Source organism: Neofelis nebulosa, chromosome X, assembly GCF_028018385.1.
Source record: "Neofelis nebulosa isolate mNeoNeb1 chromosome X, mNeoNeb1.pri, whole genome shotgun sequence".
Taxonomy (NCBI): domain Eukaryota; kingdom Metazoa; phylum Chordata; class Mammalia; order Carnivora; family Felidae; genus Neofelis; species Neofelis nebulosa.
Genome location: NC_080800.1, coordinates 112,571,468 through 112,595,618, shown reverse-complemented (window position 1 = coordinate 112,595,618; position 24,151 = coordinate 112,571,468). Strand labels below are relative to the sequence as shown.

Here is a 24,151-nt window from a genome sequence, read left to right as displayed (position 1 = left end):
GAATTCATCTACTCAACTATGTATCAGTGCTAGAGTGAACTCATATTCACCTCAGGTCCTTGGCCCTAATCAGCTTACATTCCAGAGAGAGAGGTAGTCAATAAACAAGTAAATATAAGAATTACAAATTAGCAATGAATCATGGGAATCTACTCCCGAAGCCAAGAGCACACCGTATACTCTGTATGTTAGCTAACTTGACAACAAATTACATTTAAAAAAGAAAAAAAAATTACAACTTGTGGGGTGCCTGGCTGGCTCAGTCGGTAGAACTTGTGCTCTTGATCTCGGGGTTGTGAGTTTGAGCCCCATGTTGGGTGTAGAGATTACTTAAAAATAAAATCTTAAAAAAAAAAGAATTACAAATTGTGAAAAGTGCTCTGAAGGAAATTAATAAGCTGATGAGTTAGCTAATGGGGATAAGGCGAATGGGAATATCTACATTAGACAGGATAGTTTAGGAAGACCCCTCTGAGAGAAGAGTCGTTTCCACCCAGTTCTAGGAGACTAAAAACAGCCAGGGCTACAAAGATGTGGAGTAAGAGTGACCCAGACATGGGTAATAGCATATATAAAGGCCCTGAAGTAAGACTGTGCTTGACATGTTCAAGGAATAGGAAGGAAGCCAGCACGTCTGGGGTGGAGTGAGAGAGGCAGCATGGTAGGAAATGAGGCCCAAGAAGCAGTGGGAGACCAGATCACACAGTGCTTTTTAGGTCTTATTAAAGAATTTGGACTGGGGTACCTGGGTGGCTCCGTTGGTTGAGCATCCAGCTCTTGATCTCAGCTCAGGTCATGATCTCATGGCTCGTGAGTTCGAGCCCCACATCGGGCTCCTCGCTTAACAGAGCGGAGCCTGCTTGGGATTCTCTCTGTCTCCCTCTCCCCCTGCCCCTCCCCTGCTTCTCTCTCTTCCTCTCGCAAAATGAATAAATAAACTTACATAAAAGGATCTGCAGTTTATCTTTAAAAAAGAATTGCGATTGTATTCTAATTGTCATGGAAATGTATTAGCAGGTTTTGAGTAAAAAAAAAAAAAAAGTGACATGCTCTGACTTGACACGTTAAAGGATTGCTCTGGCCATGGTGTGGAGAATGGGCTATAGCAGAGCACGAGTAGAAGCAGGAAGACCAGTGAGGAGTCTATTTCAGGTTTATTCCTCATCTCCTGCTCCATTCTGCAACTATTCAGTCCCTGACCTGTCTTCATCCATTCTTGCTGGCTCGGCTCTCAACCCTTAGACCTTAGGACAGACTTGGTTTCTTCTTTTTGACCTTTGGTGTTCTTCCAGGAACATGGCTTTTTTCCACACTCTGGCTCCATCCATTTAGAGCATCTGAGTCTTGTGCCCAGTGTTGCCCTTAGCGCTCTATCCTACAATGACCCTCACAGTTGGGAAGCTGGTGACTCATCTGGAGCCTGAAGGGAACTGAACCTTAGTTATGCCATTGTTTCAAGGACAGAATCCTCCCCCACCCCCCAGGAAGAAAACGATGAGCTTCTCGCCAATTAAAGAACAATTAGAATTAATTATTTGATAACCTCAAAAAAAAAAATCATTGTCTTGACCCATGGTTTTGAGACTTAGTCTGGAAAACCTTGTGAATGCTTTAAAATGACTTCTTCAGGTTGAAAATCTGCCTATCCATCATAATTTCCATTGACCAGTGACATTCCTCACAAACTCATTCTCATTTTCCAGGACAACACATTCTTCCACTTTTTCTTTCATGACTACAGTAAAGACTTCCAGATCCCTCTGTTCCTAGATCCCTCTATTTCATGCCCTGTGACCCCTCAAAAAAAAAAAAAACCCACGTAGAGTCTGTGTCACATATAGCATCACCAAACAGGAGTTCAAAAATGTGTGATTTCAAGTTGCATTAATTTATTAAATAAAACAAACTTAGTGAATCAGCAAATAGGTACCTAATGCCTAACCTGTGGGTCAAGTCCTGTGCTGTATGTTTTGGATAGAGAAATGGAGAAAACAGCTTCTGGCCTTTGAGGAAACAGGCAGGGAAAGATAAATCAACATCTTAGCAGGTAGTCAAGGCCAGGTGACAGAGTCGCCGCTGTGCCCCATAGGTCCCATTTCAAGCTTTATTATGAGAAACATGGTTTCCCATCAGGCCCTGCACACAGCAAGAAGCCAGTCAGTGTTTGTTGTTGATGGTGATGATGATTTGGTGTTTTTCCAGAAGATTAGCACTCAATCTGAGGGCTATTCAAATTAAACCCCAGGTCTATTTCATCAAGAATTGTCACTCACTGGCATGCATGACCTTTTAGCTAAAGACTGATGTGCTAAGTGAACAATGTTATCAACTGAATTTACTTAATGTGGACAAAGTTGCAGCCTTCCAAGACAACCTTTTCCTGAAGTCTCCAAATTACCAGCTACTTCAGTTCAATTGTCTTAATCATCTATTCACTGCAGAATAAAAACAAAGACAGAATCTATCTCCAGTCCTGCCACAGAGCCTAGGCAAGGTCTGGGCCACCCCAGAACAGATGCCTGTTTGTCACCGTGGATCAGTGACCAGCTTTTGGCACACCTCAGTTTCCCCATCTACATTCTATGATTGATTGTTGCCATGTAAAGGAGATAAAGGTGATATCATAATAAAATAAAATAAATAAATACATAATATATACATAATAAAATAAAGTAAAAGAAAAGAATAATGACCGTATAAAACAATTTTAAAAACTGTTGGATTTAAAATACATATTGTATTTTTAAAAAATTTTTTAATGTTACTTATTTTAGAGAGACAGAGAGAATATAAGTGGGGAAGGGGCAGAGAGAGAGGGAGGCACAGAATCCGAAGCAGGCCCCAGGCTCTGAGCTGTCAGCACAGAGCCTGGTGCGTGACTCGAACCCACAAACCGTGAGATCATGACCTGAGCCAAAGTCAGATGCTTAACCGACTGAGCCACCCAGGCGCCCCTAAAATACATATCTTAAAAGAAAGAAAGATGATATTATCATGCTGCAGGGAACTTTAAATACAGCATTTTGCATGAGAGAAAACAGCCCAAAAGAAAACTGAAAGCTTCTTTTAAGTGTGCATTAGCCATCAAATGGCATTTCAGAGCTGCATTAAGAAATGTCAAAGACAGCGCCTGACTGGCTCAGTTGGTAGAACACACAACTTTTGACCTCAGAGTTGTGAGTTCAAGCCCCATGTTGGGTGTGGAGGCTACTTTATTTAGGAAAAAAAAGAAAATGAAATGTCAAAGACAATCATCCAAACTACTGGGTACTTGAAGCCAGTTTTCTATCAGTCTTACACAATCCTGAGTGAATGGATGCATTTACTGAAGTTTCAACTTGTCCTGCAGCCATATTGACCCAAAGGAAGCCGTTGAGAGGCAGCCCCACAACTTTGCAAATGGTTCATTTCACCTACTGTATATAAGACATTGAAAGAAATCACAAAAGTACATTTTCTTACCTGAGAGAAAGGTACCGCTCAACATGAGAATCAATCCATAAAACTTCTGACATATGATGTGTTCTTTCATTGTGTAAACCTGTGTTCAAAAAGTCAGAAATATGCCCAGCTGAGATTCAGAACAAAAGGTTTATTTCCAAAAAAAAAAAAAAGGTTTATTTCCAAGTGTATGTGACCATACTTCTCCCTCCCGTCCAATGCAAGGCTTTTTCCTATTGCTTAAAGCCATGTCTGCCAGCCGCAGTATAGACGCTTGCCTGAGTTATGCAGCCTGGCTGAAACCTCACTGATTGGTTTATTTGCATATCCTTCCAACAAATTGTACCGAGTGCCTACATGTGCCAGAGCCTGTGTTACACGCTGGGAATAACGGTGCTGGGAAGACAAGTTAGCCCAGAGGGGAAGACACACATCGAATGCGTTAATTACAAAATGGGGCTGCACTCAACCTTAATGCACACATCTTCAACCCAACGACTTGCAATTGTAACGATCCGAAACATTTGGAAGAAATGGCCAAGGTAACTCCTGAAATCATTTCTATTTTTAGAACAGATCTGTTTAGAGAGACCTGATCACCTCCTTCATTCACCCAGCTTTTCTCCTTAAAAAAAAAAAAAAGTGTAATTAAAGCTGCTTATTTGGGGAATACCCTGGAAAGCCCCCTTCTCCAGCCAAAACAGTGTTAAAACTACAAACCTTACAGAACATATTACAGAAGTTTGGCAGTAGGGTGCTGATGGGCCTTTTCTGATTTTAAATAAAATGAACTTCTGAATGACTTACAGATTTAAACATTTCTTTTCCTATAGGATAATGCAACATATTGTATTTCTTTCCCCTTCTAAGTGCGAATAAGAAGGGAATTTGTATGACTTGGATGGATTTTCTACACCACAAACTTAGAAGTGGGGGAATGTCTAAATCTCTTACGACTTGTGAGATGAAATGCAGCTTAAATTCACAGCGCTGTAAGGAGGACCAGACTGAGAATCCATAACTAGCTGTGGGCCCGTATTTCTGTTCCTTCATTTCCCTGGGCCTCAGTTTCCTTATCTGTAAAAATGGAGATAATAATCTGCCTATTTCCCAGAGCTGCTATACAAGAGGATCAAATAAGGTGATATTTCAAAGGCAATTTTCAAAGTATAAAGTGCTATAGAAATGGATGTGATTGCTATCTATAAAATGGAATTTTCAGTAGCAAACAATCCAATTTATATCTTTCTTGCATTTCCTCTAAACTTTTATAACAATTCCAGTGTATGTTTCAGAAACTTACCTGGCACCCAATAAATAAATCATGGGACACAGTACAGAATACTATGCAGCCATTAAAAGGAGTCAGGTAAGTCTCTCTGTCTGTCAGGTATGAAAAGGTGGGTGGGGATACGGGATGGGCCCTGAGGACTTTCCTTTATATACAATGCAATTCTGTGCTGCTCGGCTTTTCTACGATCATCATACATTACCTATGTAATTTTTACAATTGAAGGAAAGGAGACAGGAAGGGAGGGAGGGAGAGAGGAAGAAGACAAGATAGGAAGGAAGAATGGATACTAAGTAGGTTTCCTCTATGCCTAATACCATTCTGTACTGTTTGAGTATTTTATACTGAGCCTGCCTGTCTCGTATAATTTTACAAAATGGAAAGAAAGATGGGAAGGAGGAAAAGAAGAGAAAGAGAGAAAGAGAGAGAGGGTAGAGATTAAGGACCTGTGTTTTATGCCTCTTACAATTACGTGCAGTGTGGTTCTTTTGTGCTTAATAGATGTTCTTTTCATCATTTAAAAGAAATTTAAAGGCAGGAAGAAAGGAGGGAGAGAAGGAAGGAAAGAGGGAGGTAGGGCAGAAGGAAGGGAGGGTGGAAGAAAGGAAGAAAGACGCTTACCTGAGAGCTGGATTCCTCCAACTTCCCACCCCGTGTCACTGTGGGGTCCAGAAGGAGAATTTGCTTCACGAATGACCAGATCTGGTCTCCAAATCCCTACGTTTGATGTGAAATGGAAAGAGCAAAATGCACGAAGGCTCATTATCTGCTGGCCATGCCTCAGTCACCTTTTTTTTTTTCTTTCTAGATCAACTCAGCCTCTCTGCTCTTAGCTTTATGGGGCTTACTGACCAGGGCAGATCCTCTTTCTGTGGCTTGCAGTACGTCATGGGGCTGCTTTCCCAAGCATGAAATCAGCCCGAGCAAAGTTCTCAGGTTATTACATACCTGCAATTACCCATTAATGCGAGGGCCCTTTCCCAGTGCTCACCAAGGATTATCTTCAGTTGCTAGTTGATTATCACTTTAATTAAGTTGGATATATTAAACCGGTATTTGCTCACTTAACTAAGGCTCATTTCACTTTATTGAGAACTTGGGGGTGGGGGATGGTGTTCAGACCGGTGAGCAGAAATCAGAGGCCAGGCAAGGATTAACATGTTCACATCTCACCCCGTCAGGACGACGGGCCAGCTTTTTACCCTCACCACAGATCCATTCTTCAAAGTGCTTTGAAAAGAGATGTACAGAACTGGTTTTGTGGCCTTCTCAAGAGAGGGGTGTAGTTTTGTGCTCCAGAAGGTGTCATTACAGCCGGAAATACCAGCAAATCCCATCAAGCCTCCAGGGATGATCCCCGCCAGGCTCTGCACTTCCAAGGTCAGGGCCCTAAGTTCAGAGGGTACAATGACACAATGACTTGCTCAAAGTCATAGGGATGATGAGAGGCAGAGCAGGAGTTACGACGATGGAGGGCTCCTGGTTCCCAGGCCAATGCACGGTCCTCTCCCTCTCACACCTTAAATGGAAAAATTCAGTTTGCTAACAGACTGAGTCAACCTGCTATCTTCAGGCCAGTGGCTCTCCGCAGGGGAACGGGGAAGGAGGCAGTGTATCAGAATTATCCGTCACTCACCCCCAAGCCCAGAAACTGTTCGTGGTACGGCGGATGAGAGAGAGCCCAGGCTTTCCTGAAAGATAGATTAGTGTTTGATTCTCAGTTGTGTGACAGACAGCCAGGTTCTTAACATCTCTGGAGCCAAAAAGTGTCCTCATTTGTAAAAGGTGGCTAATACCACTCACCTCATATCCCTGTGAAGATTACATAGGACATTCGGTGCAAAGGGCTTAGCCCAGAGCCTGGCAGGGATCCCGGTGCCCCTGCTCCTACCTAGAATGCCACTGTCTTCTCTTCGCACCGCGCACAAGGCTAAGCTTTTGTGGCCTGCTCCCCACATGGTCCACACAGCTTACAAGGGAGCGTGGGGCAATTGTCAAGTGTCATCTTAGCACTTCCTTGGCACTGATTTCTCTTTCACTTCAGGCCCGCTCATTGGTCTGCCTCCCCCCTACCCCCATAGCCCGATGAGCTCTGGAAGGACAGTAACTCCGTGTTACTCAGTGGCTCACACACTGCCTGGCACATAGAGAGCGCTCATTCAATATGTGATAAATAACTGAATGCGTGACTATGCCTTTCTCCCCTACTCAAGCGTGTGCTTACTGGGGGACAGGGAGTCACATCTCTGTTCTCCTCGTGCCCTGCCCCAGGAGTTGGCACAGCGCCCGGCACTTAGTAGATGCTTCGTGCACATTTGTTGAAACTGAAAAAGAATTTAGAGGAAAACTTATTCTTATGTACTTGGATATGGTAAGAAAATTCTCTGGGGGTGCCTGGGTGGCTCAGTCGGTTGAGCGTCCAAGTCTGGATTGTGGCTCAGGATGTGATCTCGAGGTTCGTGGGGCTGAGCCCTATGTCGGGCTCTGCTCTGGCAGCATGGAGCCTGCACGGGATTCTCTCTCTGCTCCTCCACCACTTGCTTGCTCTCTCTCTCTCAAGATAAATTAATAGACTTAAAAAAATTCTCCAGAAGGAGACCCTGGTGAGAAGGGTTGATTCTAGAAAAGGAGACTGAGAGGTCTTGGATGGGAGAGAAACTTACATTTCTCTGGATATGCTTTTCTTCTGTTCAAATTTTCATCATTTGCAAGTGTTACTTTTTCAAAAAAAAAAAATACTATGTTTATTTATTTATTTTTTAAATCCAACATGGTGCAGGGCACCTGGCTGGCTCAGTCAGTAGAGCATGCGACTCTTGATCTTGGGGTTGTGAATTCGAGCTGCATGTTGGGAGTAGAGCTCACTGAAAAAAAAAAATCTGATGTAGTGCAACTGAAATGATTGACTGGAAAATGAAACGTGCAGAAAAATGAAGAGGCTGGAGCCCTTTGGTTGAGAAAAAAAAACGTCACCTGAGGAGGGAGGCTTTCAGTGGGTATCTTCCATCCTCTGGAAGATTAGAAGGAGAAAGTTGAGGATCTGTTCTCTGAATGTACAGAGAGAAATAGGAAACGGACTGAAATTGCAGTGGGAGGTGTGAGTTAAACATAAAGAACTAGTTACTGCTGATAGGAGTTGATAAACACCAGAAAAGGCTGTCACAAGATGTGATGAGCCATCCATACCCAGAAACTCAAAGGTCTAGACAGCTCATATGGCTTTACTGATTTACTTGTCTTCCCACAGAGAGAGATGGCTGAGCTTATGAGACTCTGTCCCTGTTTCTGTCACTAGAAGAGACCTTTACTCCGGTGAAGGTCCCCATTGTCATCATCCCCTGTTCCCTTCCTGGGGTGAGCATCCCACCAGGCCAACTTCTCAACTGGAAATTTCTCTGGAAATTTCCATACAACACGGCCCCCACCCACAAACCAGCTATTGAGTTCAGGTCTCAACTGTAGACACAGTGAAAGGATCCGATGCTCGGGGAAGAAATCATCTGTGTTGGGGACTTGCTAAGAGATTTTCAAGTACAGCTTTGATTAGGTCCGCTTGCCACCTTACACGCTACCATCCAGCTGACTCCCTGCTGGCTCTTATTCCCACCCTACCTTCGTACGCTTGCCACATGTGTGGGCAACATGGTGATGATGACGATGACGATGGTGTCCATGTCTAGTGTTTTTATGGTATAGATGAGATAATATCTGTAAAGCACTTAGAGCACTGCATGGTACATAATAAATTTATAAGTATTGGCTCTTATTCGCTGTTCTTCTGCACCTTGCTTTTCAAGCTCAACAGTATTCGTTTAGTCAAGAACGCTTGGCGGTTGTAAGACGCTGGGGCTTCAGCAGTGACCCAAACAGATAACCTGTCCCTCCTCACAAAGTTGACGTGCAGGTGTTCCAGCAACAGCGCTGTGGTCAGCGTGCCAGGAGCAGAGCAAGCCAAGGGGACAACAAAGAGCAAAGAAGCAAGAGACATAATGGAGGGCCAAATCACACACGCTCTGGTGGGTCATTTCCAGAACTTTGGCTTTACCCTGGAGAAATGGGGAGGCAACCCGTGCAGAGTGTTTCAAAACTTGTGACTTCAAAATAACATCAACCTAGCAGAAGAGTTGTCAGAAAAATCGGTTGTTAACATTTTGCCACATTTGCCACATCCCTTTTTACGTTTATTTCTGAAATACTTAAGAGTAAATTGCAGCCATGGTGCCCCTTTACCCTGAACACCTCAGCTGGCATTTTCCTGAGAGCAAGAATAGCTTCTTACATAACCACGGTATAATTATCAAAATTGGGCAATTTACCTTGAGGTAATACTACCTCCTATATGGTCCACGTTCACATTTAGCCAACCGTCTCACTAATGCCATCTTTCATGGTCTCCCCCTCTGATCCGGGAGCAATCTAGGATGACAAGCTGCTTTCGCTGCCATTATTTTTTAGTCTCCTTTAATCTGGAAAGATTCCTCAGCCTTACGTTGACTTTCATTACATTGACATTTTTTTGAAGTGTATGCGCCTGCTATTTTACTGAATATCCTTCAATTTGGGTTTGTCTAATCTTTCCTCAGAGTTCAGGCTACGTATCTTTGGCAGGAATAGCACAGAAGTGCTGTTGTGTCCGAGGGACATCCCATCAGGACACACAGGATGTCACTCTGTCCCATTATTGAGAATGTTAACTTTGATAACTTGATTAAGATGGCATTTGCCAGTTTCCTCCACTGGAAACTTATAATTTCTCCACTTGTAATTCGTAAGTGATGTATGGAAAAATGCTTAGAGTCTGTAAATATCCCGTCCTTCCTTCTTTTGGGGCTGCTGTAACAAAATACCACAGACTGGGTGACTTATAAACAACAGACATTTGTTTATCACAGTTCGAGAAACTGGGAAGTCCAAGATGAAGACACCGGCCAGTTCAATGTCTGGTGACGGCCCACCTTATGGTTCATAGATGGCCAACTTCTCCTTCCATGGCAGGAGGAATGAGGAAGGCCTCGGGGATCTGTTTTATAAGCTCTCCTAATCCCACGCAGGAAAGCTTCACTCTAGTGATCTCCCAAAGGCCTCACCTCCAAGTACCATCACACTGAGGGTTAGGATTTTGACATACAAACTTTGGTTCCTTTGAATTCTATTGACCGTACCGCAATTAAAAAACAAAACAAAACAAAACATGGCATTGCAAAGAAAGCCCTTCTCTAGCCTGGTCCATCCCCCACTGCTCTCCTTCCTCAAATCCTACACTTTGCCCATAGCGAAATTTCTACAGTTCCCCCAAATATTCCATTCTCTTTTATTCTTCTGTGCTTTAGTGAATGTTGTTCCTTTTGCTTGGAATATTCTGTTTTCGATGTTTATTTATGTATTTGGGGGGGGAGGGAGACACAGAATCGGAAGCAGGCTCCAGGTTCTGAGCTGTCAGCACAGAGATGGACTTGGAGCTCGAACCCACAAACCGTGAGATCATGACCTGAGCCGAAGTCAGATGCTCAACTGACTGAGCCACCGAGGGGCCCTTAGAGGATTCTTTTTTTAATGTTTGGTTTTTTAATTTTGAAAGAGAGAGAGAGAAAGCATGAGCAGGGGAGGGGCAGATATAGAGGGAGAGAGAGAGAGGGAGGGGCAGAGACAGAGGGAGAGAGAGAGAATCCCAAGCAAGCTCCACGCCATCAGCTCACAGCCTGATGCGGGGCTTGAACTCATGACCTGAGCTGAAATCAAGAGTCAGATGCTTAACTGGCTGAGCCACCCAGGCACCCTGTGCCTAGAATATTCTTTTCGCAGCCTGTCCCTCCTGCACCCCTTGGCCACCTAAAAATTTCCTACTTGTCCTTCAAGAGTCAACACAGCTATGTTTTTCTTCTGGGAAGTCTTCCCTGAGCCATCCCTTCTCCTTGCATCCATCCTGGGTAGAAATTATCATTCAGGCCATTGTGGCACCAGCGTTACTCTCCTTCAGCCACCTTTCTGGACTCCTAGGAGAGATAAAAGTCCCCTTTTCAGGTTCTTTGTGTCCTAATGTATCAAGGGTAATGATTGGTCCTTGATACAAGTTGATGTAAGTGGAGGCCCAGTGCTGGAATCCTTGGGACTTAACAGTGGTAGTAGGGTTTCCAGGAGAGCCGAGGCTTGCTCAGACCACCCCGGGGATATAGGTAGGCCAGAATTCAAAGGAGCCTGGGGCACAGGGAAGTGGGAGACAGGCTTAGTTAACGAAAAGATACAACTCAGTTGAGTTTGGGGGCATCTGTAAGACTATACCCTTTCCCTAAGTGGCCACCAAATCTTTTATATTTTTTTTTTAGAAATGTTTATTTCTTTGTTTTGAGAGAGCGAGCGAGCACAAGTGGGGGAGGAGCAGAGAGAGGGGAAGAGAGAGAGAATCCCGAGCAGGTTCCGTGCTGCCAGCACAGAGTCCGATGCGGGGCTCAAACCCGCATACCGTGAGATCATGACCTGAGCTGCAATCAGGAGGCGGACGTTCGACCGACTGAGCCACCCAGGGGCCCCTCACCCTTCTTCTTGTGATGACGTGAGATAATTAAATGCCTAGTGATGAGACGCAGTGAGGTAAACGATGTAGGCGTTGCTACCCGGTGTTGGGGGCTACTGATCTTGTCAGGATTCGTCAGGAGGGATCACGTGCCTCTAGACTGTAGTTGACCATGGGTAACAAACTGTGGAAAGCAGAACTGAGGATGAGGAGAGACACCGGTACTGTGATTCATAGAGAGGCAGCAGTCACTCACAGTAGCCAGGAGAGGGAGATGTTTGGCATTTTGTGGGTTGCACCGTGATCTTGGTTTTGTCTGCACTTAGACAAAATTATGAAGCAGGCTTCTTCGATCTTACTCATCCTGGTCTTAGAGTAACCTTGGCAAACACTGATGTTCTGTAAGATTGTTCATGCCCAACAGGAGAATAACAGAGTCTACCTGTGGGTACCAAGCCAGCTTGTACTCCGGCTCAGCTGCGAGCCTCAGACCACTTCCTGGGTGACAGGGGCCGCTTCCTTTCTTTCTCTTTTGGCCAAGGACACATGAAGTCCAGCTACAGGACATTACTCCATGATACCCAGATTTCCCTACTACCCATCAAGATGGTTGTTTAGAAAACACAGTCTGTAGCTGGGCGGGGGTTAGTCCCTCCTGCTTGCTGCAAGTGACCGCACAGGAAGAGGTCAATATAGAAAGACGGGGAGGTTTGCATCGGCCAATGTAACACAAGCCATTACCAGAAACAAGTATCAGTAGCAGGTCTTAAAGTCAGGGGCCTAGACCATGAAACCCAGCGAACAAAATCATGTCCCAGGATCCAATCAAGTCTGTTCTAGACAAGCAGGTGGCTTTTTCCTTTAGCTTAGTCGCAAACTCTTCTGCTTGCTCTGTATTATTGACATAAGTGTAACAAGTAATATTTGCTGTAGCACAAACTCTCCCTTGGCTGGCTAGGAGGAAATCAAGGGCTAGGCAACTGTCTGTGACAACACTAGCTAATGAATCTAGACGACTTTGTTGGGCTTCCAGAGCAGAAGTGTGTCATCTATGACTTCTACTAGTGGCAGAGACAAGTTTGGGGCCACCTGTCTGGCTGCGTTACCCCCATTATGGAACTGCAGCTCCACGTGTAGGCGTAACAAGGGAATCAATTATCCCTCTTGCGAGTTCTCTTGAATAACCTATCTTTGCCTCGTTTGGGAGGCTTCTGGGTGTCTTTCTCAAGGTATAAGGCTGATAACTGCATAAGAAGTAGTACTCTAGTGAAGCACAGATTATATTAGCAATAAAACTATTATTTACCACTATAGGAATAAGCCAATCTGTGTGTCTCGAGATAGACAAGTCCCTTTAGTGGAGTTAAACAGTCTGTGCAAAGCAGGTTGAAGAGGACAGACCACTGCAACCAGAAGATCCTCAATATCAGGGCCCACTCTTGATCGACTAGGACTTGCTGATAAGGGCTTCAGCAGCAGCATTTTGTTGATGTAAGGCCAAGGTCCAATTTTTATAAGACTGCCGGTCGGGGTTAACACTGGGAAGGAAACAAGTACCAGAAGGGACCTGTAAAAGGGAATCTACCTCCTGAGGTGTTGAAAAGAACAGCTATTCAATTTTTGTCAGCAGGGATAGGTAGGGGGTAACAGAGCCAGCAGTCAGTTCAATTCAGGGCAGTGGTTACAGAAAAAAACACATAAGAGGGTTTGGTGTTTTTCTTTTCTTTTTTTTTTTTTTTAATTTTTTTTTCAACGTTTTTTATTTATTTTTGGGACAGAGAGAGACAGAGCATGAACGGGGGAGGGGCAGAGAGAGAGGGAGACACAGAATCGGAAGCAGGCTCCAGGCTCCGAGCCATCAGCCCAGAGCCTGACGCGGGGCTCGAACTCACGGACCGCGAGATCGTGACCTGGCTGAAGTCGGACGCTTAACCGACTGCGCCACCCAGGCGCCCCGTTTTGGTGTTTTTCTTAAGAGGTAGAAGGAGACCTGAGGAGGCAAAAATAATCGGATGGAGACGAGGGATGTCACATTAGTGTTCTAGAGGGCATCAAAATAGAATAATAAGCAAGACGCGTAGAAGAATGAAGGAACAAAATGAGTGCTGAAGAATCAGAAAATTAATCTTGTTCTGTCGTCTTGGGCAGAAGCTGCCCACCTCTGAAGTCAGCAGCTTCTGGAGGATTCCTAAGAATCCCAGGCTTACGATCTCCAGGTGGAATGGATGTCTGCGAATCAGGATGAAGTGACATACATCTTTTAAGGTGGAAATCATGAACTCAGGGATCAATACCTCGGAGCTCTACTGCTATGACAGCTGTTAACGGTAGCCGATAAGGTCCCTTCTGTGAAGGCTCAAGAGCAGTTTTTCTCCAGCCTTTTCCAGAAGACAAAATACCCAGCTTGCAGAGCATGCAGAGGCTGTTTGGGTAGATATTTGGAAATGTGGCTTGCACCTGTTGGCGATAAAGCCGGAGGGATGGTATGAATGTCTCGCATGAGCTAATCATACCTGCTTATAATAAGGGTAGAATCTAAGGCTGGGGGGCGGGTGGTGGCAAGGGGTGAATTTCTCAAACACTTAGGGCTTATTATTTCACTAATCACTTTTTAAAGTTTATTTATTTATTTTTGAGATAGCGAGCAGGCGGGGAAGGAGCAGAGAGAGAGAGGGAGAGACAGGATCCCAAGCAGGCTCCACAGTCAGCGGAGAGCCTGACACGGGGCTCAAACTCACGAACCTTGAGATCGTGACCTGAGCTGAAACCAACAGTCAGATGCTTAACCGACTGAGCCACCAGGGCACCCCCTCATTAATCCTTACTAATTCATGAGATAACTCGCCATACTGAGAGGGGTTGACCTTATAGACATGAAAGCTAGCGGTAATACTTTAAGCTATAGAAAGTTTTAAGGTTTCTGAGAGCTTTGTTAGTTATACAATCGGAGTTCCATTTATTCTCTTTACTTTTCATGAGGACTCTGGATGATAAGGACAGTGTTCTGGGTAAAAGAGAGACGTTTACAGAGCTCCTTAATAACAGTGCTGGTAAATGAGTTTCTCTGTCGCTAGAGAGATAAGTTGGAATGCCCCAGACTGGGAAAAAAAATGAAATCAAGATTGTATTTTTGCCACATTTAGGGCCTGTTATGTGTTGAATCGTGTGCCCCCAAAATTCATATGTTGAAGTCCTCACCCCCAGGACCTCAGAATGTGATTTTCTTTGGAGACAGGACCTTTGCAGATATAATTGGTTCAGTTAAGATGAGGTCATCAGGGTAGGCCCTAATCCAATATGACTATAGTGTCCTTACAAAAAGGAGAAATTCAGACACAGACAGGGAAACTAATGCGAAGAAACACAGGGAAAGGCAGCCATCTACAAGTCAAGGAGAGAGGCCTGGAACAGACCCTTCCCTTACAGCTTCAGAAGAAAGCAACCTGGGGTACCAGGCTGCCTCAGTGAGTAGAGCCCGACACCCTTGATCTCAGGGTGGTGGGTTCGAGCCCCATGTTGGGCGTAGAGCTTTCTTAAATCAATCAATCAATCAATCAATCAATCAATAAGTAAGTAAAGAAGAAGAAACCAACCCTGCCTTCATCTTGATTTTGGACGTCTTGCCTCTACAGCCATGAGACCAACCCATTTCTGTCATCCAAGCTACCCAGTCTGTCATACTCCATCACAGCAGCCCTAGCCCACTAATACAGGGCTGCACTCTCTGAGAGGAAACGCTTTAACCCACCCTGAAAACAAACAATAACCGGGCATATTTATAGCCCATTGAGGAGACATTTGTATAAAGCCTATTTGGAGGTGTTCAAAGGGCCCTCCAGGCTTTGGGTCGTGTCAATGACCCACTTGACAGTTTAACCAAGATGGTGCTGTTAGCTGGTACGGCACGTTTTGACACCTTTATCTTTTGGCATTTGGTAAATCTAGGCACAGATGACCAATGAGGCCATCTGAGCTGATTTAATTTCTGTGATAAGTTTCTATTTTAAGAGTAAATTTAAGCCTGTGAGAGCATATCCAGCTTGTCAGTTTGGGTTTTTGTTTCTCACGGATGAACAATTAACAAACGTAGTTGAATCAGCGTTCCTCAAGGGAGTCTCTACAAGGTCTGTGCAGCGTATGGATAGGTGCTTGCTGTTGTTTTTTGTTTGCTTGTTTAACAGAAGCCAACAGTTATGGGGTTTCCTTTCTCAGGCAAAGGAAGGAGGCCGGGTTCATAGCGTTGCAGCAACCTTACGAGAGGTAGGTAACAAGCTAAAAGGTGGTGAGCATTTTTTTTTTTTTTAATACAAAGCATGAAGAGCTCTGAAATTTAGTTAGAACTAGCCTCGCTGAAGTTTCCACATGTTTACCTGCTGCTGTTACAGCTCTTAAACCAGGGGGATGTTAAAGCAGGCGTGGCTGCTGGGTCTGACGAAAGACCGAAATAAGCAATGGGCCTCTGATAAGGGTCTCGGAGGAGGAGCTCGTAAAGCAGGACCCCGGGGGGCCTGGTCATGCTTTTTATGAACAAAAGGAGAGGTGGGATTGTGAATCTAGAACTCTGAACAATTTTGTGATAACGTTGTTATGTAGGTCTTTGTGCTTATACATAAATATGTTTCTTCTACCTTGAAAAATATTTGATCATTGAAATATATTCATGTATCACCTAGTCCTGGTCTACCTATGTCATACTTCAGGCCGGGTCATAGTGGGTTGATGAGCACACAATAGGGCAGTCTGGGTGGGGCCTGGGTATACATACAGGCTTACCACCTGGGACAGCTCAGACACCAGAGAAGAGCCTAGATGAAGACATCGGAAACCCACCTTCGTGGCGAGGCTCCGATCCAGAGAATTACCAACGTCCATTCACCCACCACGCAAGCAGTCCGGTCAGAAGAACAAGGTAATGGGAGGTGGGGTGGATGAGACACACAGAACAAGTAAGAGTGATCACCGAGCTAGGGCTTAGAGGTGAAACTCTCTGAAGAAGACTATTTCTTTACTATCTCTTTATTCATTTAGCCTATTTGTTCCAAAATGAACTGGAGATAGCTTACAAGGACTCATTCAATATAGTAATCTAAAAGAATCTTAAAGAAATACATAGAGGGCCAACGGATAAGGGTACTGAGCAGTTAAGCTAGTCCAGAAGCCAGGTAAAGATCCAGTTCTGACACTGGGTCTCAGGACAAACCAGCAGCAAAAGGGAGCATTTAAACTAGGGGAGAGAGGGTTTCAAACGAGACAGTGGGCCTGGGCTTGGAAGGGAAAGTAGCACTTGTATGAGGGGGGATGAACTAACAATATTTCGGGCCAGGGTGAGCACTGATACATTTGTGCCTAGAGCACACATGGTGGGGAGGAGCCTTGGGGATTGAATGGGGCTGGAGGGGACTTAGCAAGCCACATGGGGTTCTGAACGCCCCCAAAGGAGCAGGACTGGGCTCCATTGCAAAGGCTCAGCAGTTTACACAGGCCGTAAAGTGTGAAAAGCTGAGATATGCCTTAGAAAATGTGTTGAATAATAAGGTAAGTGATGCATCTCAATGTGACTACATCTAAATCCCTAGGTATGGGAACAAACAGAGATAAGTGTCTTTAACAAGGGTTACCTGGTTACTGTGATGTAAGAAGTCTGTGACACCACAGAATAGGAAAAAGGACACTACACGGAGGTACCAGGGCAAGAAACACTTCAGGAAGCTCCTAGTTAATAATGGCCCTTTTTATTTGCACCTGTGCCACCAGGGAAGGCTTTCAGAGGCAGAGATACGTTCCCCGACATTACATTCATGTGTCAGCACAAGGTATTCTCAGAGTGGATCAGGAACCCATGGGAGGAAGGAGCCATGATGCTTTCACTGTGAGGCATTGATGACCTAACAAACTAAGGACTCCCATTGGTGGAAGCTGGCCAATGGCTGCCTCCTTCTTAACACATCCTCGGTACAAGAGCCAATGTGCTTGATTCCCACCTCGGCACCCACAGTATAGGGGAGGACGATTAAGAGGAGTCTGGATGGCCCTCGAAATAGTGTTCTTTGTAAAACATTTCGAACTCCAATACTAAATCCTGCTCTGGGGGATGCAACGTAGGGTGGCAGAAGTCATCCCTGATAGCACTATGCACACATCAGCACAAAGTGCTTCCTGAGTGGTTCAGGGACCCAAGGGGAAGGGTGGGGAGGAGCCATGATGCCTCCTTTGTGACGTCTTGATGACCTAGAAAACTAGGGACTCCCATTGGTGGAAGCTGGCCAATGGCTGCCTCCTCCTCAATCACATCCTCAATAGAAGCAGCCAATGTGCTGGCTTGTCACATCAGCACCCATAGTACAGGGCAGGACTGTTAAGAGGATCGGGATGGCCCTAGAAGGTAGGGTTCCCCCTACCACAGAGAGCTCACACACTGAATCCTGCTCTAGGGGAGGCAATGCAGGGTGGCAGAAGTCATCCCTGACATCACTATTCACACATCAGCACAAAGTGCTCCCTGAGTGGCTCACGGAGCCATGGGGGGGGGGTGCGGAGGGGGCAGGGGTGGAACTATGATGCCTCCTTTGTGACGTGTTGATGACCTAGGAAACTAAGGACTCCCATTGGTGGAAGCTGGCCAATGGCTGCCTCCTTCTCAATCACATCCTGAGTAGAAGCAGCCAACGTGCTTGATTCCCACCTCAGCACCCATAGTATAGGGGAGGACTGTTAAGAGGAATAGGGATTGCCCTCGAAAGTAGTGTTCCCCCTATAGTATTTCGAACTCACACACTGAATCCTGCTCTGGGGAAGGTAATGCAGGGTGGCAGAAGTCATTCCTGACATCACTATTTACACGTCAGCACAAGGTGCTCCCTGAGGGCCTCTGGGACCCAAGATGGGGGAGGAGCCAAGGGCCTCCTTTGTGCTGTGTTGATGACCAAGAAAACTAAGGACTGCCACTGGTGGAAGCTGGCCAATGGCTGCCTCCTTCTTAATCAGATCCTCAGTAGAAGCAGCCAATGTGCTGGCTTGTCACATCAGCACCCATAGTACAGTGCAGGACTGTTAAGAGTTCAGGATGGCCCTAGAAGGTAGCGTTCACCCTATCACAGAGAACTCACACACTGAATCTTGCTCTAGGGGAGGCAATGCAGGGTGGCAGAAATCCCTGACATCACTATTCAAACATCAGCACAAGGTGCTCATTGAGGGGCTCTGGGACACACAGGGGAGGGGGGCGGTGGAGCCATGATACTTCCTTTGTGACGTGTTGATGACTTAGGAAACCAAGGACTCCCATTGGTGGAAGTTGGCCAATGGCTGCCTCCTTCTCAATCACATCCTCAGTAGAAGCACCCAGTGTGCTTGATTCTCACCATAGCACCCATACTATAGGGCAGGACAGTTAAGAGGAATCTGGATGGCCCTCGAAATATTGTTCCCTGTATAACATTTCGAACTCACACACTAAATCCTACTCTAGGGGAAGCAATACAGGGTGGCAGAAATCCCTGACATCACTATTCACACGTCAGCACAAGGTGCTCCCTGAGTGGCTCATGGGGCAGGGGGGAGCCATGATGCCTCCTTTGTGATGTGTTGATGACCTAGGAAATGAAGGACTCCCATTGGTGGAAGTTGGCCAATGGCTGCCTCCTTCTCAATCACATCCTCAGCAGAAGCAGCCAATGTGCTTGATTCCCACCTCAGCACCCATAGTACAGGGGAGGACACTTAAGAGTAATCTGGATGGCCCTCAAAATAGTGTTCCCTCTATAACATTTCAAACGCAAACACTAAATCCTGCTCTTAGGGAAGCAATGCAGTGTGGCAGAAGTCATCCCTGATAGCACTATGCACACGTCAGCACAAAGTGCTCCCTGAGTGGTTCAGGGACCCAAGGGGAGGGGTGGGGAGGAGCCATGATACCTCCTTTGTGATGTGTTGATGACCTAGGAAATGAAGGACTCCCATTGGTGGAAGCTGGCCAATGGCTGCCTCCTTCTCAATCACATCCTCAATAGAAGCAGCCAATGTGCTGGCTTGTCACATCAGCACCCATAGTACAGGGCAGGACTGTTAAAGGGTCAGGATGGCCCTGGAAGGTAGGGTTCCCCCTATCACAGAGAACTCACACACTGAATCCTGCTCTAGGGGAGGCAATGCAGGGTGGCAGAAGTCATCCCTGACATCACTATTCACAGGTGAGCACAAGGTGCTCCCTGAGGGGCTCTTGGCACCACAGGGGAGGGGGTGTGGAGCCATGATGCCTCCTTTGTGACGTGCTGATGACCCAGAAAACTAAGGTCTACCATTGGTGGAAGCTGGCCTATTGGCTGCCCTTCTACTTTGTCACCAACACTATCAGCAACCAATGTGCTCCTTGCCACCAGATGCTTTCCAAATCATAGGGTCAAGCCATTAGGAGGAATAGGGGTGGTCTTGGAAGGTAGTAGTCCCATTTCCACCAACTAGACCTCATCTTTGGTAAAAGACCTGCACGGGTAGCATTTGTCATCCCTGATTATCACTATTCATATGTCAGCAACAGGGTACTCTCTGAGTGGCGGAGGGATCCATGGTGGGGAGGAGCCATGATGCCTCCATTGTTGGGTGTTGATGGTCCTGCAACTAAGGCTTCCCATTGGTGGATTCTTCCCAAGGGCTGCCTCCCCCTGCATCATATCCCCTGTATCAGCAGCCAGTGTGCTTGTTTACCACCCCAGCACCTCAAATCATAAGGTCTGGCCATTTAGACAAATAGAGGTCGCCTTGGAAGGCAATGCTCCCCCCATGACACCTCCACCTCCACACAGTACAATCCACCCTGGGGAAGGAATTCAGAGGATTCCTGAAGTCATCCCTAACATTACTATTCACATGTATGACCAAGGTTCTCTCTAATTGGCTGAAGGGACCAATCAGGGGTAAGAGCCAGGATGCCTCCACTGTAGGGTGTTGACTGGCCTCTGATTACATATTCCCATTGGTACAAGCTGAGCCAATAGCTACCCTCCTACTTAATAATAGAGTCTCTCTGCCAACCACAGTGGGGGTTTGTGTCAGATCTAAAGGTGAAAAGGTCTCTCCCCCATTACCACTCCCCTGAGTATACAAAAAGCCTAAGTGGGTTTTAATGAAGGGATTATTATATCTTGAGACATTAAGTGATAAATGTCGCTGAGAGTTTGTGGAATAGGAAAGACAGTATTGCACAAAATGGGAAAGTAATTTTTAAACCTTTCCACCTAATTATATGTAAATGTATATAATATATGATCTATATAATTTATATATTATATAAACATATAATGTAAAAACATTGCCAGTCAGAAAAGGTATGGGTCTTTTCCTGACCCCATTTGAATCTGTTGAAAGGGATTTTAATTTCCTTTTGGGATATATATATGAACTGGGTCGTGGTTGCTATGGAGATCTCAAAGCTCATCCTAACTTCTCCGTGGTTATGTCTGAAATTATGTCTTTGGGGAGATTCAAATTATGAGAATGAGGACTGTGGGTGTCTGCCTCTCAAGATGCCACTTGTTATCAGCTACCCTCATCTACTAAACTAGAAAGACTCATAGATTCCCAATCTTAATAGATGATTACATTTCATAGTAGATCTTTTATCCTGTCAACCATCCTGAATAACACACCAAATTAATTTGGGGGCATAAATGGATGTGCTTTTTAGGAGAGTTTGGCTCTATTTTCAGCTGTGAATTATGCATTAGTAAGAATTATTTGGACAGCATTCATCATCATTTCCGAAGTTAATGAAATTCCATTACACTTCAGTACATTTTCATTTCACCCAGTGGTAAATTAATTCTCCCTCACTCTTTCTGCCTCTGTCTCTTGCTGCTCTTTTGCATCATTTACAGTAGTTACAGAGTGGGAACAGGGAGAGGCTTCCTAAGTAGAATAAGTTAAATAAGGGCCAGGAAAGACAGATGTTACTGATTCCCTCTATAATGGTGATGTGCTCTATAACTCAATGCCAAGATGAGCAAGGCTGCTTGTTTTCACAGCTGTCACTGCTGTTTCCACTGCTCAAGAATTCAGGGCAGGGTCTGGGTTCTGGGACATAGCTGGGCTACAACCTAGAAGTCTGGCATACATCTCCTCTGCTTAACACGCAGCTCACAAGTGTTGTGAGCTGCCCCAGGCAGTGCGTGCCACCCAGTCACATCGATGAATAGATGGCTTGACCTGGGGGAGCTCCGTGGGCAAAAGAGAAGGCCAATAGCATTGCCAGGTCCAGCTTTGCCCCACCCAGGAGAAGCGAACCTGGAGCTCTCCTAGGTGCTGGATGTTCACCTTTCATTGTCATTGGTCTCATCCTTCCTGGTCCCACCCTACTTCCAACCTAGTCATGGCTCAAGCCAAATCCTGCTCCCACAGGTCCCCTGCCCAGTGGCCAATAAATCCCTTCTTCTGTCTGGCTCTCTAGCAACTGACCAAGGTGCACCCTGGAAGCTGCTTTGACCCCCACTCACAGGAGGCTCTGCCTGTTTCTAGACTCTTCTTCCAGCTAATAGTACACAGGTTGAAAGGGAATTCTGGCTCAGAACTCAGAAAGAGCAGGGTTGGAGTGCCTTGGACTTCCATGGGAACACTGCCAAGTTCTGTACCAACGTGAGTCCTAGTTTCCACAGCATGAAATGGAGATAATATCTCTCTCACAGACTCATTATAAGCAAGATATGAGATAATGTATGGGAAAGTATGGAGCTCGGGGCCTAAAACGTGGTAAATGACTGTTATTATGATTATTACTGGCTCATTCTAATGATGTTCGCTGACTGCTTTCTGATTTCCTGCACCTTTTCCCTTCAGTTTGCTGTTACGCACAGCCTCCTGCCCATCCCCCATGAGGCTTAGAGGGGGAATGGGAGGCACTAAAGTATGGCAGTTCCAGCACCACTCACACTAACCCCCCCAGCTTCCCAGTCTAAGCCAGTCTAGGCCCACCCTAAGCAAACCATTTGCTTCCTTCTCCATTCCTTCCTTTCATAAGTTATCCCAGACAGCTTTGCTTACATTGACTATTTGGAGGTTGGCATTCTGCCTACAGAAAGTGAGGGAAGGGTAGGGCTTCTATCTGTTCCATTCAGCCCAACACTGAACCCTGTCAGGCACTGTGCTAGGCAAAGAGATATTTATCGAGCACCTATTCCATCTCGGGCACCACACTAAACACTAAAGATTTCATGATTGGCAAAGTTAGACATGGTCCCTGATCTCACAGAACACAGTCTACTAGGGGAAGAAGATATTAATAAAATAGACATGTTAATGATTTAACAACTCCAAACTAAGATAGGTGCTCCTAAAAAGGTGCTCACCTTTTTACCATAAAGGTGAAGCAGCTCATGAAGCTTCGGGTCAGCTTTAGGGCTCCTCATCTGAATAGGCCCCTGTAAGTGCTGGGAGATGCTGGGAGTCAGAGTGTTCTAGATGGAGAGAGATATAGATATGAAAGTCACCCTCAAGATGATGCAGGACTTGGAACAAAGAGGAAGGTCATCTCCAGAGTGTTTACTGATTTAATTATATAAGTAATAGGTGACATATTATCAACTTGCAGCCTTTGGGCAGATGTGTGTCTCATCTAAGAAACAGAATGGAACCTTCGAATCATTTATAGAGGGAAAGGGCTCCAAGTTCCTAAATATCAAAACCATACAAAAACAAGTCTGTTTCCATGGGCGAAAAAGTCCTCAATCAATCAATTCTGTCAGAGCAATTAGAAATGATCCCAGTCAGATGGATTGTTTTCTGGTCAATGGTATTCGGCCAAACTAACCGGAATGAAATCAACCAGCTGGCAATCCCATTGATTGTACAATCATCGGTCATTTTTCTAGTCCAAAAAAATGACCTTCACATGAGCAATTCAGGCATGTAATAACAACACAGACTCTTGCTTATGTACAGTAGTCATCGCTTTGGATTACCCTTCAGCTTGATTTAGTTGCCCTGTGTAACACAATGTATATTTATTCAGATTATTTGGTGTTCTCTATTTCAATTAACTCCAGACAGGTCCCCTCTAGAGGTAAAAGACAGCAGAAGTTTATTTACCTACATTAACCAAATTGGCAGGTAGTCAGGCAAACAGAACCATGGCAACCTCTGTCTAGAAAGCTGCCCAGAGCTCACGAGCCAGGAGGGTGATTTGAGTCAGGTGGAGATAAGAGCGTAACCTTGACTGTAATTCATAGTTGTCAGGGAAATGGCAGAACTGGGGAGGTGCCCTATTCTTGCTGAAAGCAGAAGCCATTAATGTGGGGAAGTAATTAGTATTGATTGAGAAAGGTACAGTAAATCCTGGGACCACGTGCATCCCCTTATCAGGAGATGGTTTCCAAGGGTCACCAATCCCAGGAAGCTCAGATTGTCGTGACTAATTTGGAACTCGGTAAATCTGTACATAAACCTGAGGACTAAAAGGCTGCATGGTGCAGTCATTAGAGGGACCATTGAATTCGACCTGGCTCCCAGAGGCTCTGCAAAAGGAGAATTACACCAAATGGTCACAAGGTCTCTCCCTCTGTCTCTCTCTCCCTCTTCCTCCCCCCCCCACCCCCCGCCCCGCCAATTTTACAAACTCCTCCCTACTAAAAACAATCTACAAAAGTGATCAATTTCTTAAAATTGAAAGGAGACATGTATTCTCCCGAGGGGCACCTGGCGGGCTCAGTTGGTACAGCATGCGACTCTTAATCTCAGGGGTTGTGGGTTTGAGCCCCTTGTTCTGTGTAGAGATTACTTAAAAATAAAATCTTTAAAAAAAAAAAGTAGGTTTCTAAAGTATGTAACTCTAATAGAAAGAATGTCAAATAAACTCCCCACCTTTGGACCAGGCTTCAGGCTGAGACCAGGAACTTAAGTGTTTCTCCAGAGTTCATTTCATT

General features: G+C 45.3%; 2 protein-coding genes across 2 annotated transcripts in view; one reads left to right on the top strand and one right to left on the bottom strand.

Annotated features, from left to right (window-relative positions):
- ADGRG4 (adhesion G protein-coupled receptor G4) overlaps window positions 1-24,151 on the bottom strand; it is a 121,869-nt gene that overhangs the window by 96,072 nt on the left and 1,646 nt on the right. Inside the window, exons 3-4 of the mRNA XM_058714761.1 lie at window positions 22,580-22,687; window positions 3,463-3,541 (exon numbers count right to left, since the gene is read on the bottom strand). Coding sequence (XP_058570744.1) covers window positions 3,463-3,541; window positions 22,580-22,639 — 139 coding nt within the window. The 5' untranslated portion in view covers window positions 22,640-22,687. The remainder of the gene's footprint in view (window positions 1-3,462; window positions 3,542-22,579; window positions 22,688-24,151) is intronic.
- Window positions 16,023-24,151, top strand: part of MAP7D3 (MAP7 domain containing 3) — a 57,359-nt gene continuing 49,230 nt past the window's right edge. Inside the window, exon 1 of the mRNA XM_058714752.1 lies at window positions 16,023-16,152. The gene's annotated coding sequence lies outside the window, so the exon portion shown is untranslated. The remainder of the gene's footprint in view (window positions 16,153-24,151) is intronic.